The 23835-nt window shown below is 43.5% G+C and overlaps 1 protein-coding gene across 2 annotated transcripts in view; it reads left to right on the forward strand.

Moving 5' to 3' along the window:
* LOC115482105 (neurotrimin-like) overlaps positions 1-23835 on the forward strand; it is a 546428-nt gene that overhangs the window by 505393 nt on the left and 17200 nt on the right. For both annotated transcript variants that reach the window (XM_030221671.1, XM_030221672.1), the window contains exons 5-6: positions 845-965; positions 3557-3708. In XM_030221671.1, coding sequence (XP_030077531.1) covers positions 845-965; positions 3557-3708 — 273 coding nt within the window. The remainder of the gene's footprint in view (positions 1-844; positions 966-3556; positions 3709-23835) is intronic.

Genomic DNA, 23835 nt, shown 5'->3' on the forward strand with positions numbered 1-23835 from the left:
TTAACAGATGATGAAGGGATTTGTTCTTTGAACTGAATTGTTGATCCACTGGAGTACTTTCTCTTCCTCCTTCTCTACATGCAGTTTCAAAGAGGCTGTAGTGTGTACCAGCCACCCTTGGCATCCTCTGTCCTCTGGCAGTGTTCTCAGTTCTCTGCACCCTACTTTAAACATCAAGGGGTCCTTTTACTAAGGTCTGGCAAAAGGGGGCCTGTGCTGGCATTAGCGCGTGTTTTTGATGCGCGCTGAGGTCCCCTTTTACTGCAGCGGGTAAAAGGCTATTTTTTTAAAGAAATGGCCGTGTGGCAAATGAAGCACTTGCCACATGGCCTTTTTTTGGGGGGGGGGAGCACTTACCGCCACCCATTGAGGTGGTGGCAAGGGCTCCTGCACTAACTCGGCACTACAAAAAAATATATATTTTAGTAGTGCCAGAAATGGCATGTGCTGGGGGTGGGAACTACTGCCAGCTGCTGCGGTAGCCCAGCAGTACATCCGATTTAGTGAGCGTCGGGCTTACCGCCGCTTAGTAAAAGAACCCCCCAAAAGTTATAATGCATGCTGTCTGCTAGTCTCCTGAAGTCTGCTCTGGTCCTTTATTCCAGCATGGACTTCAACCTGACTTCATCTTATCTAACATCATCCTATGATGGTGCTAAAAATGCCATGCACCCTAATTCCAGCCAGTAGGTGGTACTATTGAGTTACTCCCAATCCCCTATAGAAGCAGCACCTCATCAAAAAGCTGCATCTAGGACTCGATCTGAAGTCCTTTGGAGGGCAGCACACAGAACTTGCTGCTGAGCCACTGACCAGACTTAATGATGTTGTTTTGTTTCTGCAGACCCACCATACATCTCAGATGTGAAGAACACAGGGGTCACATTAGGACAGAAGGGGATTCTGCAGTGCAATGCCTCAGCAGTCCCTTCTGCTGACTTTTCTTGGTACAAGGAAGATAAAAGGTAAACAAGTTTACTTCATAATTTTACTTTTGTTAGCCTAGCAGTTTCCTCCTACTCTAGCAGATTTCCAACACAATAAGAAATGGAATCTGCTAAACCTTTCTTTGCTACAATCTACTCACCCACAGGGGGATGATCAGAAGCAAACGCTGGTGCTAGAGGCTGTTAGCGCCATTCTAGCGCCGGCATTTGCTACCGCATGCTAAACAGGGCTAAACATATTTATCCCCAATGATCGGCAGCCAGCGCGCCAAAGATTGGGTCACTGGCTGTGGCAAACTCTACGCCAGCTCCGAGCTGGCGTTAGGGTTTGCAAGTCATTGGGGAGGAATGGTGAGCCCTGTCTAGCATGCATTTGTATGCTGGCAGGCCCCCATTCCCTCCAACAGCAAAGCTGCCAGCGACAGGATCTGCAGCCCCCCTAATTCCCCTCAACAAACAGTCCCTGGTGGCCTAGTGGGCAACCAACCAACCCCCCCCCCCCCCCACCCCAGTGACAGGGGGTCTGGAGGTCCCCTTATCCTGTTTGGCAAGGTACGATTATTAGGTGTTCGTTGGGATTCAATTATTATGATTTCATTTTGTTCAGAACCCTTAATTTATCATCCTCACTTTAATATTCCCTTATCTCTTGTTTGTCCTATTTGTCTGTCCTAATTAGATTGTAAGCTCTGTCGAGCAGGGACTGTCTCTTCATGTTCAAGTGTATAGCGCTGCGTATGTCTAGGAGCGCTATAGAAATGATAAGAAATAGTAGGGTAGTTGGGGCCTGGTGGTCCCATGGACCTCCAGCCACTGTGTTTGACAGATTTGGGCTTTTGACAGAACAGACCTCTTTAATGTGTAGCCCAGAACAAAATAGCCCTAGACAAAATAGCCCAGAACAAAATGGCCCCTCCCACAAAATAGCCCTAGACAAAATGGCCCAGAACAAAATAGCCCTATAAAAAATGGCCCCTCCCACAAAATAGCCCTAGACAAAATGACCCCTCCCACAAAATAGCCCTAGACAAAAAGGCCCAGAACAAAATAGCCCTCCCACAAAATGGCCCTGAACAAAACAGCCCTCTCACAAAATAGTCCTAGACAAAATGGCCCCTCCCATAAAATAGCCCTAGATAAAATGGCCCCCTTAACAAAATAGCCCCCTAGAAAAAAATAACACATCACAAAAAAAGATGGTAAACTACAAGTGAAATCTTCACTGATAAAGGCTCCTACCAGCATTGCATTGTATAAAGCATATATAAATAAATAGCTACCAACTGGTATTCATGATCTGTTCTGCTAAATTTCCTAATTTGCGATTACATTTGTTGGGAGGTTTTTTTTTTGCCAATGATGATGAAGCCCTGTTCTTACAACTGTTAGATGGGAGCTTCTTGAGGCTTTTTCCTCCCTATTCACCATTTTCATTGCTTATTGATATGAATAAAAATAATCTTTATTTACTTGTGCTTTTAGGCATTTTAAATTATTTTCCCCAATACTTTTGTAGTTTTATATTCGTACTAGTAAAAAAGGCCCGTTTCTGACACAAATGAAACGGGCGCTAGCAAGGTTTTCCTCACAGTGTGTATGTTTGAGAGAGTGTGTGTGAGAGTGACTGTGTGATAGAGAGTGAATGTGCGAGTGTGTGTGTGTGACAGAGAGCGAGTGAGACTGGGTGCGAGTGTATCTGTGAGAGAGAGAGTGTGTATGTGAGCATGAGAGTGTGTGCCAGGGCCCCCCCTCCCTCCCAGTTCCACGTTCCCCCCTCCCTCCCACCCTCTGAGTTCCAGGGTCGTCCCCCCTCCCTCCCTCCCTCCGAGTTCCAGGGTTGTTGTCCCCCTCCCTTCGTGTTCCAGGGTCGTCCCCTCCCTCCCTGCCTCCGAGTTCCAGGGTCGTCCCCTCCATGCTTTCCTCTGAGTTTCAGGGTCCCCTCCTTCCCCTGCATTATGCTTTCTCCCCTGCATTCATCCATATGCAGGCAACGTCCTCTGTGCCCTGCCCCCTCCATCCATCCATTTGCAGTATCTCTCCCCTGCCCCCTCCACCTCCCTCCGAGTTCTAGGCCCCCTCCCTCCCTCCCCCCTCCGAGTTCCAGTGTCCCCCTCCCTCCCATTTCCAGGGTCCCTCCTCCCTCTGTCCCTCCGTCCCTCCCTCCCAGTTCCAGGGCCCCATGGAGGGAGGGGGGACGGAGAACGTCGGAGGAGTGACCTTAGCAAGTGGTTACAATCCCAGTGACACACATTGGAATGTTAGAGGAGAACGTTGGAGGAGTGATGTCAGCAGGTGGTTACGATCCCAGTGAGACACATTGGAATGTTGGAGGAGCAAATTATTATATTAGATATTCACATCTTTTGCCAACATGCCTCACCACCTCTTACTGTTCCAGTACCTATGGTGCCAATACTCCTCAGTCTTGGCATCACTCCTAATATTCAAGGACTGAATCTTCCATACTTTCCATTTTGCTAAACCATCTTAGGCTTGATCTGCAGAAGTCCCCGGAGTGAGGCCATGCAGTTCATAACACCACATGCCAGCACCCAGCAGGTTCTCACTGAAATCCAACATCTCACTGTCTCCGTTCTCTTTCACCACAGGCTGACTGAAGGGAACAAGGGGATGAGTGTGGAAACGAAGGACACTTTCTCCAGACTAACCTTCTTTAATGTGTCTGAACATGACTATGGCAACTACACTTGTGTAGCCTTCAACAAGATGGGTCATACTAATGCCAGTGTCATTCTGTATGGTAAGTAGACCAGCTGAAAATGGGGACCTTGGAGTGGTAATATGCGAAAGTTCTATTTGGTTGCCATGTTATGCTCCTCGATAATAGATTCTCCATAAGTTCTATGTGGGTGAGATATATATTTTAGGAGAACACTACTGATCAAATTTTCAAAATTCTTTTCTGTGGGCATACAGGTAAAAAAAAACAACATGGTCATTGAAAATGGCTGCCTATGAAAGTGTCTGATAGACTATGCACAGAATGACAGTGTAGATATGTTTAACCATGCTAAAAGCATGCACTATTGGGAGCAAGAATAGGGCAGGCACAAAAAAAGTACATTCATAAACTTTAAAATTAAATCTGTCATATGCTTTGGTTTGCATACATGGTATCTGCTTCAATTTAAGTGTCAAGTATGCAACTACTCTGTGCTCTCATTGTGCATTCTGGATAGAATTTTTAAAAGAAAACATGTAAAATGCTTTTGGCAGAGTTTGAAAATTACTGTCCAAGGGTTGAGGCTTCACTACAAAACAATTATTTTTTTCTGATCTCACTTTTTTGAGCATTTTCCTACTTCCAGGTACACTTACTTGTTATAGAGAAATGCCCTACCATTCTATTCCATGATACCCAACATTTTAGGCCCAAACACGAGCCTAAATGCGTGTCCATTTTGGGTCTGAGACCTTACCGCCAGGGCCGTGCCTAGGGTCTCTGGCGCCCCCCTGCAGACTATCAGTTGGCGCCCCCCCCCCCCCCCCCGTGAAAATGATCACGCCCCCCCCCCCATGAAAATGATCGCTCACCACTTGCCACACTGAAAGGAATTGTCAGCAATATTCTTAGAAACAAATTGCTATACATTGCAAAATAAGATAGCAGATGTAAATTCTCAGTGGACATATTCCAAACGCTAAAATGAAAATAAAATAATTTTTTTCTACCTTTGTTGTCTGGTGACTTTCTTTTTTCAATCATGCTGGTCCAGTATCTGATTCTGCTGCTATATGTCCTCTTAACTCCATTTCCAGGGCTTCCTTTCCATTTATTTCTTTACTTTTCTCCTTTCTTCTTCATTTCTTGCTCTATATCCATTTCCAGCAATTTCTCCTCTCTCCCTGGGTCCTGCCCTCCCATCCATGTCCATTCTTGTCCCTCTCTGCCCTTCCCTCCTCCATCCATAGCCAGCAATCCTCCTCTCTCCCCTCCCCTCCATTTCCAGCAATTTGTCCTCTCCCTGGGCCCCCATGTCCATCCTTGTCCCTCTCTGCCCTTCCCTCCTCCATCCATAGCCAGCAATCCTTGCCTCCTCTATCCCCTCCCCTCCATTTCCAGCAATTTGTCCTCTCCTTGGGCCCTGCCCTCCCATCCATGCCTCTCTGCCCTTCCCTCCGCACCCTGGGGCCTTTAAATCTTTTACTTCCGGTCGCAGCAGCGTCAGTGAAAGCGGCGCGCTGCCGACGTCTCCCTTCCCTTTGCGCTCTTGGTTCCCTCAGTGTCCGCCTTCTTCTGACGTCAGAAGAAGGCAGGACACTGAGGGAACCAACGAGTGCAAGGCAAGGGAGACGTCGGCAGCAGTGGCGTAGCTAGGGTAGTTGACACCCGGGGCCGGTCATTGTTTAACACCCCCCCCCCCCCCCAAATCCAGTACTAGGCATACCGAGAATACAAAACACTCACGACCTATAGAGCAATTTTACCATACCATAAGCAGTCGTTTCTACGAGTCACACAAGGGAAAGGAAAGCATCTTAAACACTAGTGAGCACTAGAACATCAATTCACCTATTGTAAAACGAAAACAGACAGATTAGTACAGATCGTCGATCCTGCACAGTCAATGCCAACCGAAAGCCATGTCTTTTTCACAAATAGATACACCCTAATCCACTATAGAATAAGTAATCATAAACTTTCTATTTAGACAAAAATTAAACTGAACCCCCGATGCCAGACTCTGTATACAATGCAACACCACAGAAACAGAAACTGTCCCCTAGTACTGTGCAAAATATAAAGACAGCAGATGTAAATTTGAAAAAACTAACAAATACCAATCACCACTTTACAAATTAACAAATAGAAATAAAACAAATACAGAAAATAAAATAATACCATTTTATTGGACTAATACATTTAGCTTCCAGAGGCCAAAATCTCCTTCCTCAGGTCAATACAGTATAGTGCTGTTACAGTATCCTATCCTGATCTGAGGAAGGGGGTTTTGTTCTCTGAAAGTTAAGTCAAAATGTATTAAAATTAGTCCAATAAAAAGATTACCTTATTTACATGTTCTATTTATAAACATTTATTAACACAGCTAAAATACTATATCCTAAAGCAAAATAATAAAAATATATATTTACAGTTTGTTGTCTTTGGTTTCTGCTTTCCTCATCTTCTTTTCACCGTCTTCCTTCCATCCAGCATCTGTCTTCGCTCTCTCTCTGCTCTCCAGTGTCTGCCCTCTCTAATGTTCCTTCCATCCACATCTGCCCTCTATTTCTGCTCCTTCCATCCACCATCTGCCCCAGTCTGCCATCTCTCTCTCCCCCTTCCATCCACCATCTGCCCTCTCTCTCTCCTTTCCCTCTAGCATTTGCCCTCTATCTCTGCCCCCTTCCATCCACTTTCTGCTCTTTCACTCCCTTCTATCCACTGTCTGCCCTTTCTCTCTGCTCCTTCGATTCACCATTTGCCCTCTCTCTTTCCCCCTCCCATCCATTCAGGGTCTGCCCTCCCTCTCACTCCCCATTCCATCCAGGATCTATCCCCCCTCTCTCACTGCCCCCTCTTTTCGGCTCCCAGTTCCCACCTGCGGCTGCCCCTAGTTCCAGATCCATTGATTCTCCCATCCACCCCTGCCCCAGGCATGACCCCATTCTCCCTCCTGCTCACTTTTCAGACCCCAGTTCCAGCTCCATGCCCCTTCTCCCATCTGTCTCCCACCCAGTCCCTTCTGCCCATCCGAGTCCCCCTCACCCCATCTGTCTCCCACCCAGTCCCTTCTGCTATCCAAGTGCCCCGCACCCTCACCCCATCATCTGTCTCCCACCCAGTCCCTTCTGCCCATCCGAGTCCCCCTCACCCCATCTGTCTCCCACCTAGTCCCTTCTGCTATCCAAGTGCCCCCCACCCTCACCCCATCTGTCTCCCACCCAGTCCCTTCTGCCCATCCGAGTCCCCCTCACCCCATCTGGCTCCCACCCAGTCCCTTCTGCTATCCAAGTGCCCCCCACTCTCACCCCATCTGTCTCCCACCCAGTCCCTTCTGCCCATCCGAGTCCCCCTCACCCCATCTGGCTCCCACCCAGTCCCTTCTGCCCATCCGAGTCCCCCTCACCCCATCTGGCTCCCACCCAGTCCCTTCTGCTATCCAAGTGCCCCCCACCCTCACCCCATCTGTCTCCCACCCAGTCCCTTCTGCCCATCCGAGTCCCCCTCACCCCATCTGGCTCCCACCCAGTCCCTTCTGCTATCCAAGTGCCCCCCACCCTCACCCCATCTGTCTCCCACCCAGTCCCTTCTGCCCATCCGAGTCCCCCTCACCCCATCTGGCTCCCACCCAGTCCCTTCTGCCCATCCGAGTCCCCCTCACCCCATCTGTCTCCCACCCAGTCCCTTCTGCTATCGGAGTCCTCCCCCACCTTCACGGTCACCCCATCTGTCCCCCACCCTCACCCTGCCTCGTCTTCTCCCTGCCACCCGTTTTTAAAAAGAAATTGCCGACGCGCTAGCGAGCGCAGCACCTCGTGTGGAAGTAAAAGAAGCGAATCCGATCATCTCATTGGGCCTTCCTTCACTGTCCCGCCCTAGAGGAAATAGGAAGTTGCGTCAGAGGAGGGCGGGACAGTGAGGGAAGGCCCAATGAGATGATCGGATCCACTTCCTTTACTTCCACACGAGGTGCTGCGCTCGCTATCGCGTCGGCAAATAAATTTAAAGGGCTGGTGCGGGGGGGGTGCCAGGATGAAGACAGCGGGAGCGGCGGCACCCCCCTTTCTGGTGACACCCGGGGCGACCAAAAGATTTAAAGGCCTCGGCGGGGCGAGGGTAAGCTCCGCGGCGGCGCCCTCCAGAGGTGGGCGCCCCCCTGCGGCGCTTACCTCGCTTACCGCATCGGCACGGCCCTGCTTACCGCCAGCCATTGACCTAGCGGTAAAGTCTCACACGGTAACCGGGCGGTAATGACCTATGCTTATCAAAAGCCACTTGGCGCGTACCCAATACGTGTGTCCGAAAATAAAAATTATTTTTCGGACGTGTGTATCGGACACGCACCAAAAATGAAATTACCACAAGAGCCACTCGAGCAGTAACTCCATTTTGGCATGCGTTGGGCATGCATAGACGCTTATGCGGCTTAGTATAAGGGCCCCTAAATCCCTTTTGAATATTGAACCCATGTGTGATTAGGAAGGCAGATACAGTTTATGGTTTTCATTGCGTTCCACTGAATCATCACCTCTAAGGAAGGATTCTGCCTCTGTGTTTATGGATAGTAATTCAGACATTTGTCTTCAGACATCATGAGCAGTTCCCATACTTTATGCCTCTTCTACTTCAGCACAATGTTTTATTTTTCATCAGATAGTTTTCTGCTGCTTCTTTGGACCTCTGACTCAATCCTGGCACCAAAAACCTATTCAGACCTAGCTAGAATTTTTCCCCATGTTAATTATTTCATGATGTGTAATGTGCATACCAGATATATAAAACACATGTAATGGATAGTCTTACTCATTGAAGTTTACAATCTAGTCAAGACAAAGAGGACACAGAACATCAATACAAAAAAAGATACTTTATAATAATCCCTTTCCCCTAATGTACCTATCTGGTCATTACATCAGTCTTTCACTGGGATTTATGCACCAGGGTTTCCCTCTGAAACTCTGCAATCGTAGGTCCCAAATCTGGCCACTAGGTGTCACCTTTAAGCAATGATCACAGCTTCCTCCTCTAAGGGCTATCAAGGCATCCTACAACCCAGTTAACCCAGTGAGTAGAAAACTCTATTTAAGGATGAAACCTGGGATCCTCCTTATGCATAGCACTGTTACTGAACCAACAGGCCAGCTCAGTTCATTTTTTTTCTCTGTCTGAGATAAAACATTTGGCAAAATCTGCTGAATCACTGAAGAGTGAGTTTTTGAATACCTTGTAATTTAATAGGCTGACAATGTTGTTAGAAGCGATGACATGGTTACAAAACTACTTGTACCCCTGTGAGGGTGCTAATATTCTGGTAAACTCACTTTGAAAGGTTTGGCTACCCTATCTTCCTTTCACAATGTTAATCTTTCTTCCTCCCTCCCATTTCTGGGAGAGGTTGAGTCTGAAGAGTTTCCACATTTCTGAAACCATATTTTTGGGTGAATAACAGCTCCCAGTAAAAACAATAAAAAAGCTCAGCAATTCATCTCAAGTATATAAATGTAAATCATTATCAGTTTTGTGACTTTTAACCTGTCTTTTCAAATGATGTTCAAGTCAGCTTACAGCATTATTTGAATCTGGGTACAATAAGCCCCTTCCCTAAACAGCCTACATTCTTACTTCAGGTAGCCCTCATCCACAAGGTTGCTCACATTTTATTTTATTTTTTTTTTTCATGCTAAGATTTGTGTTAAAAGGGAGTGAATAGGGGGGGGGGGGGTAAAGAAATCATTGCTTAGTTAAATTATTCACAAACTACTCAGTACCCTGCCTTCCCTTGGCCTCTGGGTGTCAAAATAAAGACTGCCCTGCAACATCACAGTGCAACTTATATGGTGATTGTTAAATATTGCTCATGCTTGTTTCTTTTTTATATATATGGAATGGGTAGGATAATTTTATAGCATTTCTCTGAAATTTTTGCCTCAAGTGTATGCTATCCTTAAATGGTTCTCTTGGAATACTGGATGTATTTGGATTATTCGCCAGTGGTGTTTCATGATTCTTGTGACTTTGGATATGCCATGGGTGTATTTTAATATGCATGTTTGTAACTTCAGTTTTTCTGAGTCTTTAATCATCGTGATATCAACCGAAGATTAAAGACTGAGAAGAACTTGAGGCAAACATTTCAGAGAAATGCTACAAAATTATCCTACCCATGCAATACAGCCGGATAGCAAAGGCCACAAACCATGTGGGGTATGCAAATATTGCCCTCAAATGTTAAATATAAGCATGTTTATTAACCCTATCAATAACAAAGTTTATCCACTAAAAAAACTCCACGAACTGTAAAAGTACCCACGTCATAGGTGGTCGGTGGCCCAACTGTTTGGGGAGGCTAAAGGGGGCGGGGTTAGGGGTGGGGCCAGGGGCGGGGCTTACATCCATAACTGTCTGACAACACACAGAAAAAAAATAAGTAAAAATAAAACAATCACAATTAATACCTTTTATTAAATTTAGATATTAGATTTGTATCATATGTCAAAGAATAAAGTGGTTGCTCAAAGCATATACTAACCACAATTGCTCAACTGCAAAACACTATGCACAACTTTTTGCAAAAAAACACTCATAACCTTACTGTACCATAAATATTACACTGGGCAGACCTAATACACCAGTATACCACCATACGGAAAATGCAGGCCATCAACAATAGGAGGCAAGGGATCATAATATCATAATTCTCGTGTAGAGCCACAAAACACTCTTTTAGGATAGTGTTCACAATTAGTTACTTTTATTAACGACCATATGTACATCCTTCAAGAGGTATAACATCAGGCTTCCCAAAGGCAGATTACAGAAACAGATGAACAGTTAAGTTCAAGAAACAGGTTATTCTCACTGAAATTTCTCCAACTGTATTGTACAGAACAGAGTAGAAAAATTAGCACAAAATACAGAGATTATAACTACTGTCTCTACCATCTATAATAATTTTAAGCTGTTTTAATGATGTTCAATTTTTATTTTTCATAATATTTAAATCTAGATATGGGAAGCTTTCAAATAAATTAAAAAAACTGTCAAATAAGTAAAAGAGAAAGCAAAATCTTTTGTCCTCCACCTTTTTTTTTTTAATACCTTTATTAAGTCAGTCAGAGGGAGATTACATTAACCTTTTTAGGCACTGCCTAATGCTTATCCTCCTGGAACAGCTTTAGACTTTTTACAGATGGCCCACGCATTTATTTTTAATAATCTCACACAGCATGCCCCACAAAGTCCCTGGACCCTTCTTACCTTACCGCTACAGCGAAGCCAGCAGCCAAAAATGAAGAAAGAAGAACAGCTCACTTACTTCATAACAGCCTCACACAGCCAAGGCCAAGCACCGCTGCCAAACAGCAGGCTGCCCTGCATCAGCCACAAACCCGGGCGATCTTCTGCAACATTCCATCCTGTTCAGGCACTGGCGGCACCGCGTGCAAGAGGGAAGATGGAAGCACATGCGCATAGGCGGTACCGCGTCCGCCACGGCGCCAGCGTGTGAAAGTGGGAAGGTGGCGCTGATGCATGCACATAGGCGCTGACGCCGCATGACGTTGTGCAGTCAGCACTCCTCCTCCCCTACCAGTTTTCTCGATTGCACGCGCGAGCGTTGGATGCTTTTGCGTGACGTCGTCTTCCCCTCCTTTCTTCTCCGACGCGCCGTATTTTTGAGAAATCTATTTGGGGGAGCCAGGATGGAGGGCTGTCAGGGAGCTGAGGGCGGGCTCAGAGCGGGGTGAGCAGTGGCGGAAAATACAATTTGTTTTCCTACATGTGGGGAGGAGGCAGGCGGGGAAGGTCACAGCTTGGCTGGGGAGGCTTAGCCTCCCCAAGCCTCTTATACGGGGCGCCTATGACCCACGTGGTGTACGCACTGATATGCAAATGTAAGTTACTCTATGTGGGCAAAATGACTAGAGTATTAAAACAACGTGTCAGTGAACACAAACATAACATTGCATATAAAAGACTAGAAGCGCTATTAGTAGCACACAGCATTACTGCACACCACGAATTCAAAGATTACCAATGCATTGTAATTGATCAGGTACAACAACTCCCACGAGGGGGAGATAGAGATCGGATTTTGACTCAAAAGGAGCAAAGATGGATATATACATTGCAATCTAGCACACCAAAAGGTTTAAATAATAAGATTGAATGGAAAATTTTTATGAAAGATATTCAATCAAAATATCCAATTTCTAAATATACAAACAGGGCATCCCCTACCAAATATCGTAATTTCTACCCTCCCAATCAATTAAGGTAATCAGTTAACTCTCAATACTGATAGGATGAGAGCAGAGGCGTCTTTTTTAAAACCTAGCCACCATCTTAGACTCCTTCCCTGTCACACTAAATACAAGTCGCATGGAAGAGGCATATGGTGAGCTCTTACAAGCAGTTAAAAAAATGCAAGTTGATCCCACGATGCGAATATAAGTTATCTTATAACTACAAAAATGTTCTCCCTGCTGTTTAGGGCATCTTCGAGGTTTGGCTCCTGATGAAGCGTTTTGAGAAACGGAGGCTCTCTGTAGAGCGAACCACAGAATAAAAGGCATCAATAGAGATAATTGCCCATTCATATTTCATGTTCTAATGGCATATTGGAATAGACAGGGATAATACCACTGGAGGTTTTTCAGACTAATGAGGAAGCTCACTCGGCAGTCAAAGTGTTATAATACACAAGTAAAGCCAAGCAACTGAAGTCTTTTCCTCCAAGGAATATAAGAAAGAACAGAGGACGTAATACTTGTAACAACAAATACTAGAAACATATTCATTAACAAGTACCATATTTTCTAGAAGCATATATATTCTCAGGAATTAATGAGTAATTTATGAACTGCATTTCCAAAAATGTGAGGGCACAATTTTTATAGCCCCTGGTGATTTCTATCTGAGATCTATGAGGGAGGCTAACATCTTCTGGCATGTTTTCCGCCATATTATGGTGAAAAAAACAACCTTTTGATCGAAAATGATTTTTACCTCCTGTTGTAGTGTAGTACTCTGAAAAAGCCTTTCATACAGATGCAATTATGGCCTTATTCACCTGCACCAAAGCATTTTACAAATAGCCAGCTTTCTGATCAGTTATGCTGAAATGATGTTTTAAACTTGCACACTCTGCATGTGCAATCAAAATGGAAAATAACTCAAGACGCTGTGAATTACTTTTTAAGTATTGTAAATTACTGGGCAGTTTGAAACCATCACTGCTACTGTATAAGAAATTTTTCAAAAGCATATGTACAGTCAGCCAGTATATTATCTCACCATTTCTTCTAATTTAACATGCAAAATTTATAAGAGACCCACAAAAGTAAGCAATGTTGATTTTCTAGAACCCAAGTGGAGGGGCATAATCGAAAGGGATGCCCAAGTTTTCCTGGGTCCGTCCTCGCAGGATGGCTCCGTGAAGGGGCGGGGAAACCCATGTTATCGAAACAAGATGCATTCGTAGTGTACTGGTCCCCCTGTCAAGCCAGGACATCAACCAGGCACCCTAGAGGGCACTGCAGTGGACTTCACAAATTGGTCCCAGGTGCATAGCTCCCTTACCTTGTGTGCTGATCCCCCCCCCCCAAAACCCCCAAATCCCACTCCCCACAACTGTACACCACTACCATAGCCCTTATGGGTGAAGGGGGGCACCTAGATGTGAGTACAGTAGGTTTCTGGTAGGTTTTGGAAGTCTGACATTTACCACCACAAGTGTAACAGGTAGGGCGGGATGGGCCTGGATCCGCCTGCCTGAACTGCACTGCACCTATTAAAACTGCTCCAGGGACCTGCATACTGCTGCGATGGAGCTGAGTATGACATATAAGGCTGGCATAGAGGCTGGCACAAAAGATTTTGAAAGTTGTTTTTTGAGGGTGGGGGGGTTAGTGACCATTGGGGGAGTAAGGGGAGGTCATCCCCGATTCCCTCCAGTGGTCATCTGGTCAGTTCAGGCATCTTTTTGAGGCTTGGTCGTAAGAAAAAAGGGACCAAGTAACGTCGGCCAAGTGCTCATCAGGGACACCCTTCTTTTTTCCATTATGGGTCGAGGACGCCCATGTGTTAGGCACGCCCATGTCCCGCCTTTGCTATGCCTCTGACACGCCCCCGTAAACTTTGGTCATCCCCGTGATGGAAAGCACTTGGGGACGCCTAAAATTGGCTTTCGATTATGCCGATTTGGGAGACCCTGGGAGAAGGAAGCCCATATTCCGAATTGTGTCAAATCCACCTGTTCCACTCCACTCATTATTTTATATATCTCTGTCATGTCTGATAGTGAAATTGGGTTATACCCATAGATCAATAAGAGTTATTAAGAGTTTCTGATAAAACTAAATTAAAATCAACTGATTTGAGAACATTTACTTGTTCCAGGACTAAACTTGTGGAACTCTGTTCCATTAGAATTACAACAACTGTGCTGCTATTGGCCATTTAAGAAACAGCTGAAGACTTTTTCTTTTTTCTTTCTCAAAATAATTTTATTTATTATCATAATAATCAGAACAATAACAGTGCAGCAAATCAAAAACACATTAAATAAAGGATATTATAAATTGTACAAATGTTTTCAGGGAAGGCTCCAAGATATAACCAATAGTAGGGAGGGGGTAAAGTAAAGCAATCTCTTTTCAGGAAATTTCACTTATTTCTTACCTTGAACCCTGATGGCTTCTAAAACTCAACTTAATAGACGATCAGCTTCATTGGCAGTATATGCCAGTGGTGTCTGGTTTCTCCGCACTTGATGGGTTAAACATATAGATGGATTTTCTTCTATCAGATCTGATTAGGGTTTGGACTTGTTTCCCCCCCTTCCCCACACTTGTCATAAGTTTTAAAATCAATTGTGTTGGAGAACTGATCACATGCGATTACTAACCAGAGGTATAAATAGCTTTTTCCCCACAAGCAGAGAGCAGTGTAACCCATTATGGTATGTTAGGCAGTTATGTTTTCTTTTCCGACCTGAATTCCTTTTTTTAGTAGAACCGGTTAACTTGGGTTTGTATCACTTCGCTGTTGGGTGCTGCCTGTTACTGTAAATGATTCTAAACAGAACTCAGTTGCATGAGTCCATTTCATTTTTCAAGCTCTACTAACAGGCCCAGTGCAGTCCAAGATAACCTGTAGCATACTGATGAAACGAAACAAAACAGCATGCTTAACGGTAATGAGTGTTCTGGCTTACAGAAAAAGCAAAATAGCTCAAGATTAAGAAACCACAGCATGCACTGGAAAGCGTTTCAGACATTGAGCTTGCATTGGCAAAGCTGAATAATGGAATCCATCAGCTACAAAAAAATTCAGAGTAGATTTGTGGGCTGTTTTAAGCAGAGAAAAGCCAGCTGAGAATATAGCAGGATAAGACTGCAAGAACAGACAGGCGACAGCAACAATCAATCCTTTGGTGAAGGATGATCAAGTCATCCATACAAGAAAAGAGGAGTTAAAGGTATGTGGAATGTGCAACAGTAGAGAGACAGGGGAGGTATGATACAGATTTTAAATACTCGAAAGGTATTGATATACAAACAGATCTTTTTCAGAGTTGAGGAAACTGTAGAACTAGAGACATGAAATGAGGTTGCAGGATGATAGACTTAAGAATAACATCAGGAAATACAGCTTGTGGATGCCTAAGAATACCCTCCTGGGGAAGTGGTTGGGAACAAAGACAGTGACTGAATTCAAAAACACATGGAATACACAAAATTAAATGACCTTCATATTGTAAACAGGGCATAGAGGAATGTGCAGTTCTGGCTTCAAGTAGTGCAAATGATCATTTAGTTAGAGGCTAATCCACACTCAACAAAATTCTACAAATTTGCTGGTGATATAGTCAGTTCACATCTTTTACAGATGAGGACTGATGGTGGAGCATGGAGGGAAAAAAAAGCATTAGATAACCCCTGGACTTAGATGGAATGAGGGGTGTGGAGAAGTGCCTCAATTGCAGGACATGTTCCTTAATGGCAGTCTTGGCTAAGCCAACAGAGGGCATCACACAGACACCTCTGAGGTCTGTATGTATTTATAACTTAATTCTGGAAAAGAATCTGAAAGTTAGTAGCGTTCAGATATTGTAACTGTATGTCTCTGAGACTAGCCCACATTGTAATTTGGCTTAGTATAGGGGCGGATAATGTGGCACATTGTTGTATGTTAACTTCACATAACATTGCATGGTTAAACTATAATGTGGTCAAATTGTTGGACAGACTGGATAGTCCATCCAGGTCTTTATCTGCTGTCATTTACTAACCTTACTATGTTACTATGTTGTTATGAATTGCATGAACATTCAAATCTAGACAGTAAACTAAATATATCTGTTGCACCACAAACAGTTTAAGGTAAGACTGGAAGGACGGGGATGGTATGAACATGTGAACTGCATACTTGAGATTGTGGAGTAATCTTGAGGCATTGAAGAAGGATTAAAAGACAATGGCATAACAGCATTCTTAAGATGCAGTTTCCCAGAGTAATGCAATGTACTCATCAATGCCCTGGAAGCCAGAAAAGAATCAGAAGTAACATTGAATGTATCCGAAAGGAAAAGGAAGGTGAAGAGAATAAAAAGTCACAGACAGCTTTCAAGGCCGATGAGGAATTGAAGCACAGGGAAAGAACAAGGACGTTCCCACTGAAAGGAAGTTGGACACTTGAAAAGCAGGATGAAGTCAATAGAGAAAATTGGTGGAAAAGGAGATAACAACACTTCACAGGAAGAAGGCTTACACGGAACTACTCATTAAATTCTCACCCACATGTAGCCTTAAATAGTGCAGAAGGGGATGTCTGTTGATTCAAAGCAAGTTTCAAAATGTGTTTGATATACCGCTTATTAGAGAACTATCTAGGTGGCTTAAGGAGCATCAAAGGAAAATCAAAAAGTGATTTCGCACCAGAAACTGGCTACTATCCTTAACTGCAATCATAGATTTAATAGGCTCTGTTCAGTAGGTCCAGGATGTAACGTATTGCCTAGATACGCACACTTTCACAATGTGTGTACATACGTAGGGGCCCTTTTACCAAGGAGCGCTAAACTTTTTTTTTTCGTTTTTTTTTTTAAATTATTTATTTATAAATTTTTCATTTTACATTCGTGCAATAAACATAAACATATGGAAATTCTGAGGTATTTCAAATATTTTACAATATTTTACAAAATCAAAGACACAACAACCAACCAACTGGAATAATCACCGGATATGAACACCACCAACAAAATGAGGAAAGCAACGACAACAACAAACCCAACTACCGAAGAAACAGACAACTAATAAAAATAAACACATCAAACCCCACTTTGGAACCCTACCACTCAATCCAACTAGGATACATCAATGCAAGATCAGCAGTAAGCAACTCAGCAGACTTACTAGACTGGATCATCACAGACAAACTAGACCTCCTATTCATCACAGAAACCTGGTTCCATAGTCCCACAGACCCTGCAATCCTCCAAACGTGCCCACCAAAATACAAAATCACGCACTGGACAAGAAATGGAAAAAAAAGAGGAGGCGGAATAGCTATCATATACAAACCTGAATACACTATCACAATCACGGGCGAATCCATCTCACCACAACTTGAAATTGCATCGACCAGAATCAACCATTCAAGCCTAATAGGACACCTCAACACAATCCTATTCTACAGACCACCAGGTAAATGGCAAGACGCCCAAACACAACTCTTGGATTTCATTTCGAATTCCTGCGTATCAGCCTCAAACATCCTCATACTAGGCGACATCAACCTACACCTAGAAGATGACACCTTACCAAGTACAAGAGAATTCAAAGAATTCCTAAAACTCTGGGATCTGCAAACACCCAACATACAACCAACTCACGAAAAAGGACACACACTAGATATCATAACGGAAAGATTAGAACCGGACTCAACTATCATACTCGCTAATACAAGATGGACACCAACACCATGGTCAGACCACCATAGAGCAAATGTCACTCTCTGCTGGCAAAAAACACAACTAAACACGAATAATAAACATGAGCGAACAACCTACACAACGAGAGGGAAAATAGACCCCTCAACATTCTGGCAACAGATCTACCAGAACGAATGGACTACAAACGCTGACACCATCCAATTCCTCCAAGAATGGGATGACATAAGCACAACAACATTAGACAAAATCGCCCCAGTCCAAACCAGAACTACACACAGGAAAAACGCAAATCCATGGTTCACCGAAGAGCTGAAAAAACTAAAAACACAAGTCAGGAGACTAGAACGAGCCTGGAACAAAAAGAGAGATGAACAAACACTAAATGACTGGAAACTACTTCGGAGAAAATACAAATATACCATAAAACAGACAAAAAGACTTCACTACAAAACATTAATAGGACCAAACTACAAAGACACACATAAACTCTTCAACCTCGTGAACAAACTATTAGACACCTCACCAGTTACAACCAACGACAAAGATACACCAAGTGTCGACAACCTAGCGACATACTTCAAGGAGAAAATTATACTACTACGGCACAAGATACCCACTAGCCCTACAGAATACACCACTCTTCTAGACTGCCTAGATCCAGAAGAAGGAATATTCCCAGCAGACAGAACCTGGACCGAATTTGAACAACTGCCAGAAGACCTCATCTCTAAAACTCTTAAAAGATATGCTAAATCCAACTGCAAACTAGACATATGTCCAAACAGCCTCATGAAATCCGCTCCCCAGAAATTCATAATAGACCTAACAAACCACATAAACTACATGCTACAAAATGGACTCTTCCCAAAAGAAAAAGGAAAAATCTTGCTCACCCCTATTCCTAAAGATACAAAGAAAAACACGAGCGAAATAACCAACTACAGGCCAATAGCATCTATACCACTAATAACCAAGTTAACTGAAGGTATGGTAACTAAACAACTCACAAACTACCTAGATAAACACTCAATACTGCATGACGCCCAATCAGGATTCCGATCGAATCATAGTACAGAAACAGTATTAATCACCCTTATGACCAAATTCAAACAAATCATCGCAACTGGCAACAATATACTCCTCCTACAATTTGACATGTCAAGCGCCTTCGACATGGTAGATCATGGAATCCTGCTACACATACTCGAACATTTTGGCATAGGAGGAAATGTCCTGAACTGGTTCAAGGGGTTCCTAACCCTACGTTCGTATCAAGTCACATCTAATTCAACCACGTCCAAGGCATGGACACCTATATGTGGAGTCCCACAAGGATCACCTCTTTCACCAACCATTTTCAACCTAATGATGATCCCTTTAGCAAAACTCTTATCAAACCATAAGCTCAACCCGTATATATACGCCGATGATGTAACAATATACATCCCATTCAAACAAGACACCAAAGAAATCTCCAACGAAATCAATCAAAGTATACACGTCATGAACACATGGGCAGACGCATTCCGCCTGAAATTAAACGCAGAAAAAACCCGATGCCTGATACTCACCTCCCAATACAACACAAATGAATTCAGCGCTATAAACACACCAACCCTAAACCTCCCAGTCTCAGAAACACTAAAAATCCTTGGAGTCACCATCGACTGCCACCTAACACTCGAAACCCACGCAAACAATACAACCAAGAAGATGTTCTATGGCATGTGGAAATTGAAAAGGATAAGACCATTCTTCCCAAGATTCGTCTTCCGCAGCCTAGTGCAATCCCTCGTCCTCAGCCACCTGGATTACTGCAACTCACTATACGCGGGCTGCAGAGAGCAAATAATGAGGAAACTTCAAACAGCCCAGAACACAGCAGCCAGGCTCATCCTCGGAAAACCAAGATACGAAAGGGCGAAACCACTACGAGAGAAATTACATTGGCTTCCACTCAAGGAACGCGTTACTTTCAAAGTTTGCACACTAGTCCATAAGATCATCTACGGCGAAGCCCCAGCGTACATGTCTGATCTAATAGACCTACCACCCAGAAACGCTAAAAGGTCATCCCGAACATACCTCAACCTCCACTTCCCCACTTGCAAGGGCTTGAAATACAAGACGCTACACGCGTCAACCTTTTCCCACATGAGCACGCAGGCCTGGAATACACTACCGCGCAACCTAAGAATGATTAACGAACAAACTTCCTTCCGAAAACTACTGAAGACGCACCTGTTTGAACAAACTTACGGAAAGAACCAAAACACATAGAGTCCATACTCACTGTTCATCAATGCAACATACAACCACTTCAGATCCCTCATCCTGTAATCAATTGTCCCACTGTCTCCTCCTAATGTTTCTATATTGATGTCCCATTGTTTCATTATCCTAATGGTAATCGAATGTCTCACACAACTCTGCACAACGTATTCCATATTCAAGTTGTCACAAATGTATTTCTACTACTCATATCTTATTGTAAGCCACACTGAGCCCGCAAAGAGGTGGGAAAATGTGGGATACAAATGCAATAAATAAATAAATAAATAAATTAAAGAAAACTATTTCAATATTAAGTCCACAAAATGATCCAAGTACAAAGAAAAATATACAATATTTCTTAAAGAAAAAAGAAAATAATAATTAGAAGTAGATGGATATACACTTTGAGTGCAGCTGATGCACAGTATTACCACCCAGGGATTGAAACATCACTCTTTACTAGATATACATTCAAGTAGCTTCCCAGGGTCAAAAAACATGTAATTTGAAGAATTATATACAATAACACATCTACAGGGATACTTAAGCAGAAAAGTCCCACCTAAATTAAGCATTCTAGATTTCAACTGCAGAAATTTGTTTCTTCTTTTCTGCGTGTCCCTGGACAGGTTTGGAAATATTTGAGTCTTTGACCCTAGAAAGTTATCATTTATATGGCGGAAATACAATTTAAATACATTGTTGCGAACAAACTCGAGAGCAAATGTCACCAAAATAGTAGTTCTTTCTGTTATTATTTCTAGTGAGTTTTGAAGAAAATCAGTTAGATTCATATTGTACAGTGTAGAATCCTTTGCATTTCTAACACCCGATATATATTGAACCCTTGTTATAGGTGGAAAATTATCAGAGGAAATAAGTAAAACTTCTGTTAGCTATTTTGTAAACATCTCCAATGGAGGAATTAAACGGAGCACTAAACTTTGCTGTTAACGTGGCTTTGCACTAAAAGTAGACTGGCCAATATTTAAAACTGTTTAACTGGCCAGGAATGGCTCCTGGTCGGTTAAATAGCAGATATTCAGAGGGAGATAACCGGTTATCTCCCGCTGAATATTTGCGGTTCGCAGTTACCTCTGGATTCTATATAGTGCACCTAGAGATCCGTGCTGAAATCTAGGCATATTCTATAACAACGTACATAACTTAATTGGCTTAACAAGCTAATTAGTGTTGATAACAACACTTTACAAGCAATAATGAGCACTAATTGGCTATAATTAGAATTTATACGCACAACTTGCTAAGCGTATTCTGTTACGCAGTGTACCTAACTTCTAATGTGCACAGGTGAAAAGGGGCATGGTTATGGATGAGGAAATGTGTGTTTTGTAGGCATTCCAAAATTTATGTGCACAGTTACAGAATGTGGCCCAGTGCACGTAAATCTACGTGCCGGGATTTATACCACATTTTAATTGGTGTTAATGGAGGCACATAATTTTAGGTGCTGAGATATCAGCTGAGCATATTTGATATACCGCACCTAAATCTGGCAGCGCTTATAGAATACGTTTGGTCGGCAATGTTTTCTTTCTTTCTTTCTTTCTTTCTTTCTTTCTTTCTTTCTTTCTTTCTTTCTTTCTTTCTTTCTTTCTTTCTTTACCACCTTTCTGAAAGAATTCACTCAAGGCAGTAAACAGTAAGAATAAATCAAACATAAGCAATAGACAATTACAATACTAAAAATATTCAAATAACAATACAAAGTATGGCATAGAGGGGCATAATCGAACGGGGCCGGCCATCTCTAAGGCCAGCCCCGTAAAGCGGCATACCCGACCGTATTATCGAAACAAGATGGCTGGCCATCTTTCGTTTCGATAATATGGTCGGGGCCAGCCAAATCTCAACATTTGGGCCGGCCTTAGAGATCACCGGCGTTAGAGATGGCCGCCATTGGTTTTTGCCGATAATGGAAACTAATGGCGGCCATTTCAAACCCGGCCAAATCCAAGTCATTTGGTCGTGGGAGGGGCCCACCCATCTTCAAATCTTTGCTCAAAGCCCACCTCTTCAATGTTGCTTTCGGCACCTAACCTTTATACCTTTTAGGAAATCTAAACTGCCCCAATTTGACTGCCCCTATTTGACTGACTGCACATTTGTCCTTTAGATTGTAAGCTCCTTGAGCAGGGACTGTCCTTCTATGTTAAATTGTACAGCGCTGCGTAACCCTAGTAGCGCTTTAGAAATGTCAAGTAGTAGTAGTGCACTGGTCCCCCTCACATGCCAGGACACCAACCGGGCACCCTAGGGGGCACTGCAGTGGACTTCACAAATTGATCTCAAGTGCATAGCTCCCTTACCTTGTGTGCTGAGCCCCCCCCCCCCCAAACCCACGACCCACAACTGTACAACACTATCATAGCTCTTAAAGGGTAACAGGGGGCACCTAGATGTGGGTACAATGGGTTTGTGGTGGGTTTTGGAGGGCTCCCATTTACCATCACAAGTGTAACAGGTAGGGGGGGATGGGCCTGGGTCCGCCTGCCTGAAGTGTACTGAAGTACCCACTAAAAACTGCTCCAGGGACCTGCATAGTGTTGTAATGGAGCTGGGTATGACATTTGAGGCTGGCATAGAGGCTGGCACAAAAATGTTTATATTGTTTGGGGGGGTGGGAGGGGGTTGGTGACCACTGGGGGGGAGTAAGGGGAGGTGATCTCCGATTCCCTCCGGTGGTCATCTGGTCAGTTGGGGCACTTTTTTGAGGCTTGGTCCTAAAAATAAATGGACCAAGTAAAGCTGGTCAAGTGCTCGTCAGAGCCGGCCTTCTTTTTTCTATTATCAGCCGAAGCCGGCCATCTCTTAACCATGCCTCTGTCCCACCTTCGGTACCCCGCCGACACACTCCTTTGAACTTTGGCCAGCCCTGCGACGGAAAGCAGTTGAAGCCGGCCAAAATCGGCTTTTGATTATACCAATTTGGCCGGGTTTAGGAGAAGGCTGGCCATCTCCAGATTTGTGTCGGAAGATGGCTGCCCTTCTCTTTCGAAAATAAGCAGTATAGTATACTACTTAAAAAATTAAAAAAACTGCACAGAGTATTTAAATTAGAAACTATTGATTACAAACCAATACCCTGAATCTCAGTTGCTAATTTGGCACTTATATCAATTATCAATTATGTATTTTTTAATATGAAAAATAGCCTCAAAAGCCCAGGGTACCTTTAAATTAGGACACCAACTGTGATGGCTATCATCATCGAGCCGATGGTGGGAGGCGGGACTGGTGGTTTGGAGGCAGGGATAGTGCTGGCCAGACTTATATGGTCTGTGCCCGGAAAAGGACAGGTACAAATCAAGGTAAGGTATACACAAAAAGTAGCACATGTGAGTTTATCTTGTTGGGCAGACTGGATGGACCGAGCAGGTCTTTTTCTGCCGTCATCTACTATGTTACTATGTATTGGCTTCTCCACCACCCGAAAGCACCTACAGAGTGAAAACGTCCAGAATTTTTTAATGTTGGAAGAAAAAGTCTGTAGTAAAAAAACGGAAGGAGAGGTGTTGGCTATGACAAATTTTTGATCTAAGTGCTTCAATGTCAGCCATATATTTTAATTTTGAAATTGAAAAACTCATATCAATACTAAAGTATTAAGAAGATCTCCGAACGAGAACAACTTCTTTTGCTTAGCTTTTAAGTGGGAGTGAAATCCCCGACTATCCCACTGTTGTAATAGATAGTGTAAAGTTCAAGCGTATTCTGGTTTTCAGTTTACTTCAATCCTCAACCAAATCTATAAATCGTATCTTAAATCTATATCTCTCAATTTCTCTCAGGACAAGAACAACTTCTTTGACTTAGCTTTAGGTAGAGGTGAAAACAACAACAATCCCACTGTTGCTATCGATAGTAAAAAGTCTGAACGTGTTCTGATCTTCGTTTGACTTTAATCCCCAACCGGATCTATATCTCTCGATTTCTCGACAGTATAGGGA

This window comes from Microcaecilia unicolor, chromosome 12 (genome assembly GCF_901765095.1).
Source record: "Microcaecilia unicolor chromosome 12, aMicUni1.1, whole genome shotgun sequence".
Classification (NCBI taxonomy): domain Eukaryota; kingdom Metazoa; phylum Chordata; class Amphibia; order Gymnophiona; family Siphonopidae; genus Microcaecilia; species Microcaecilia unicolor.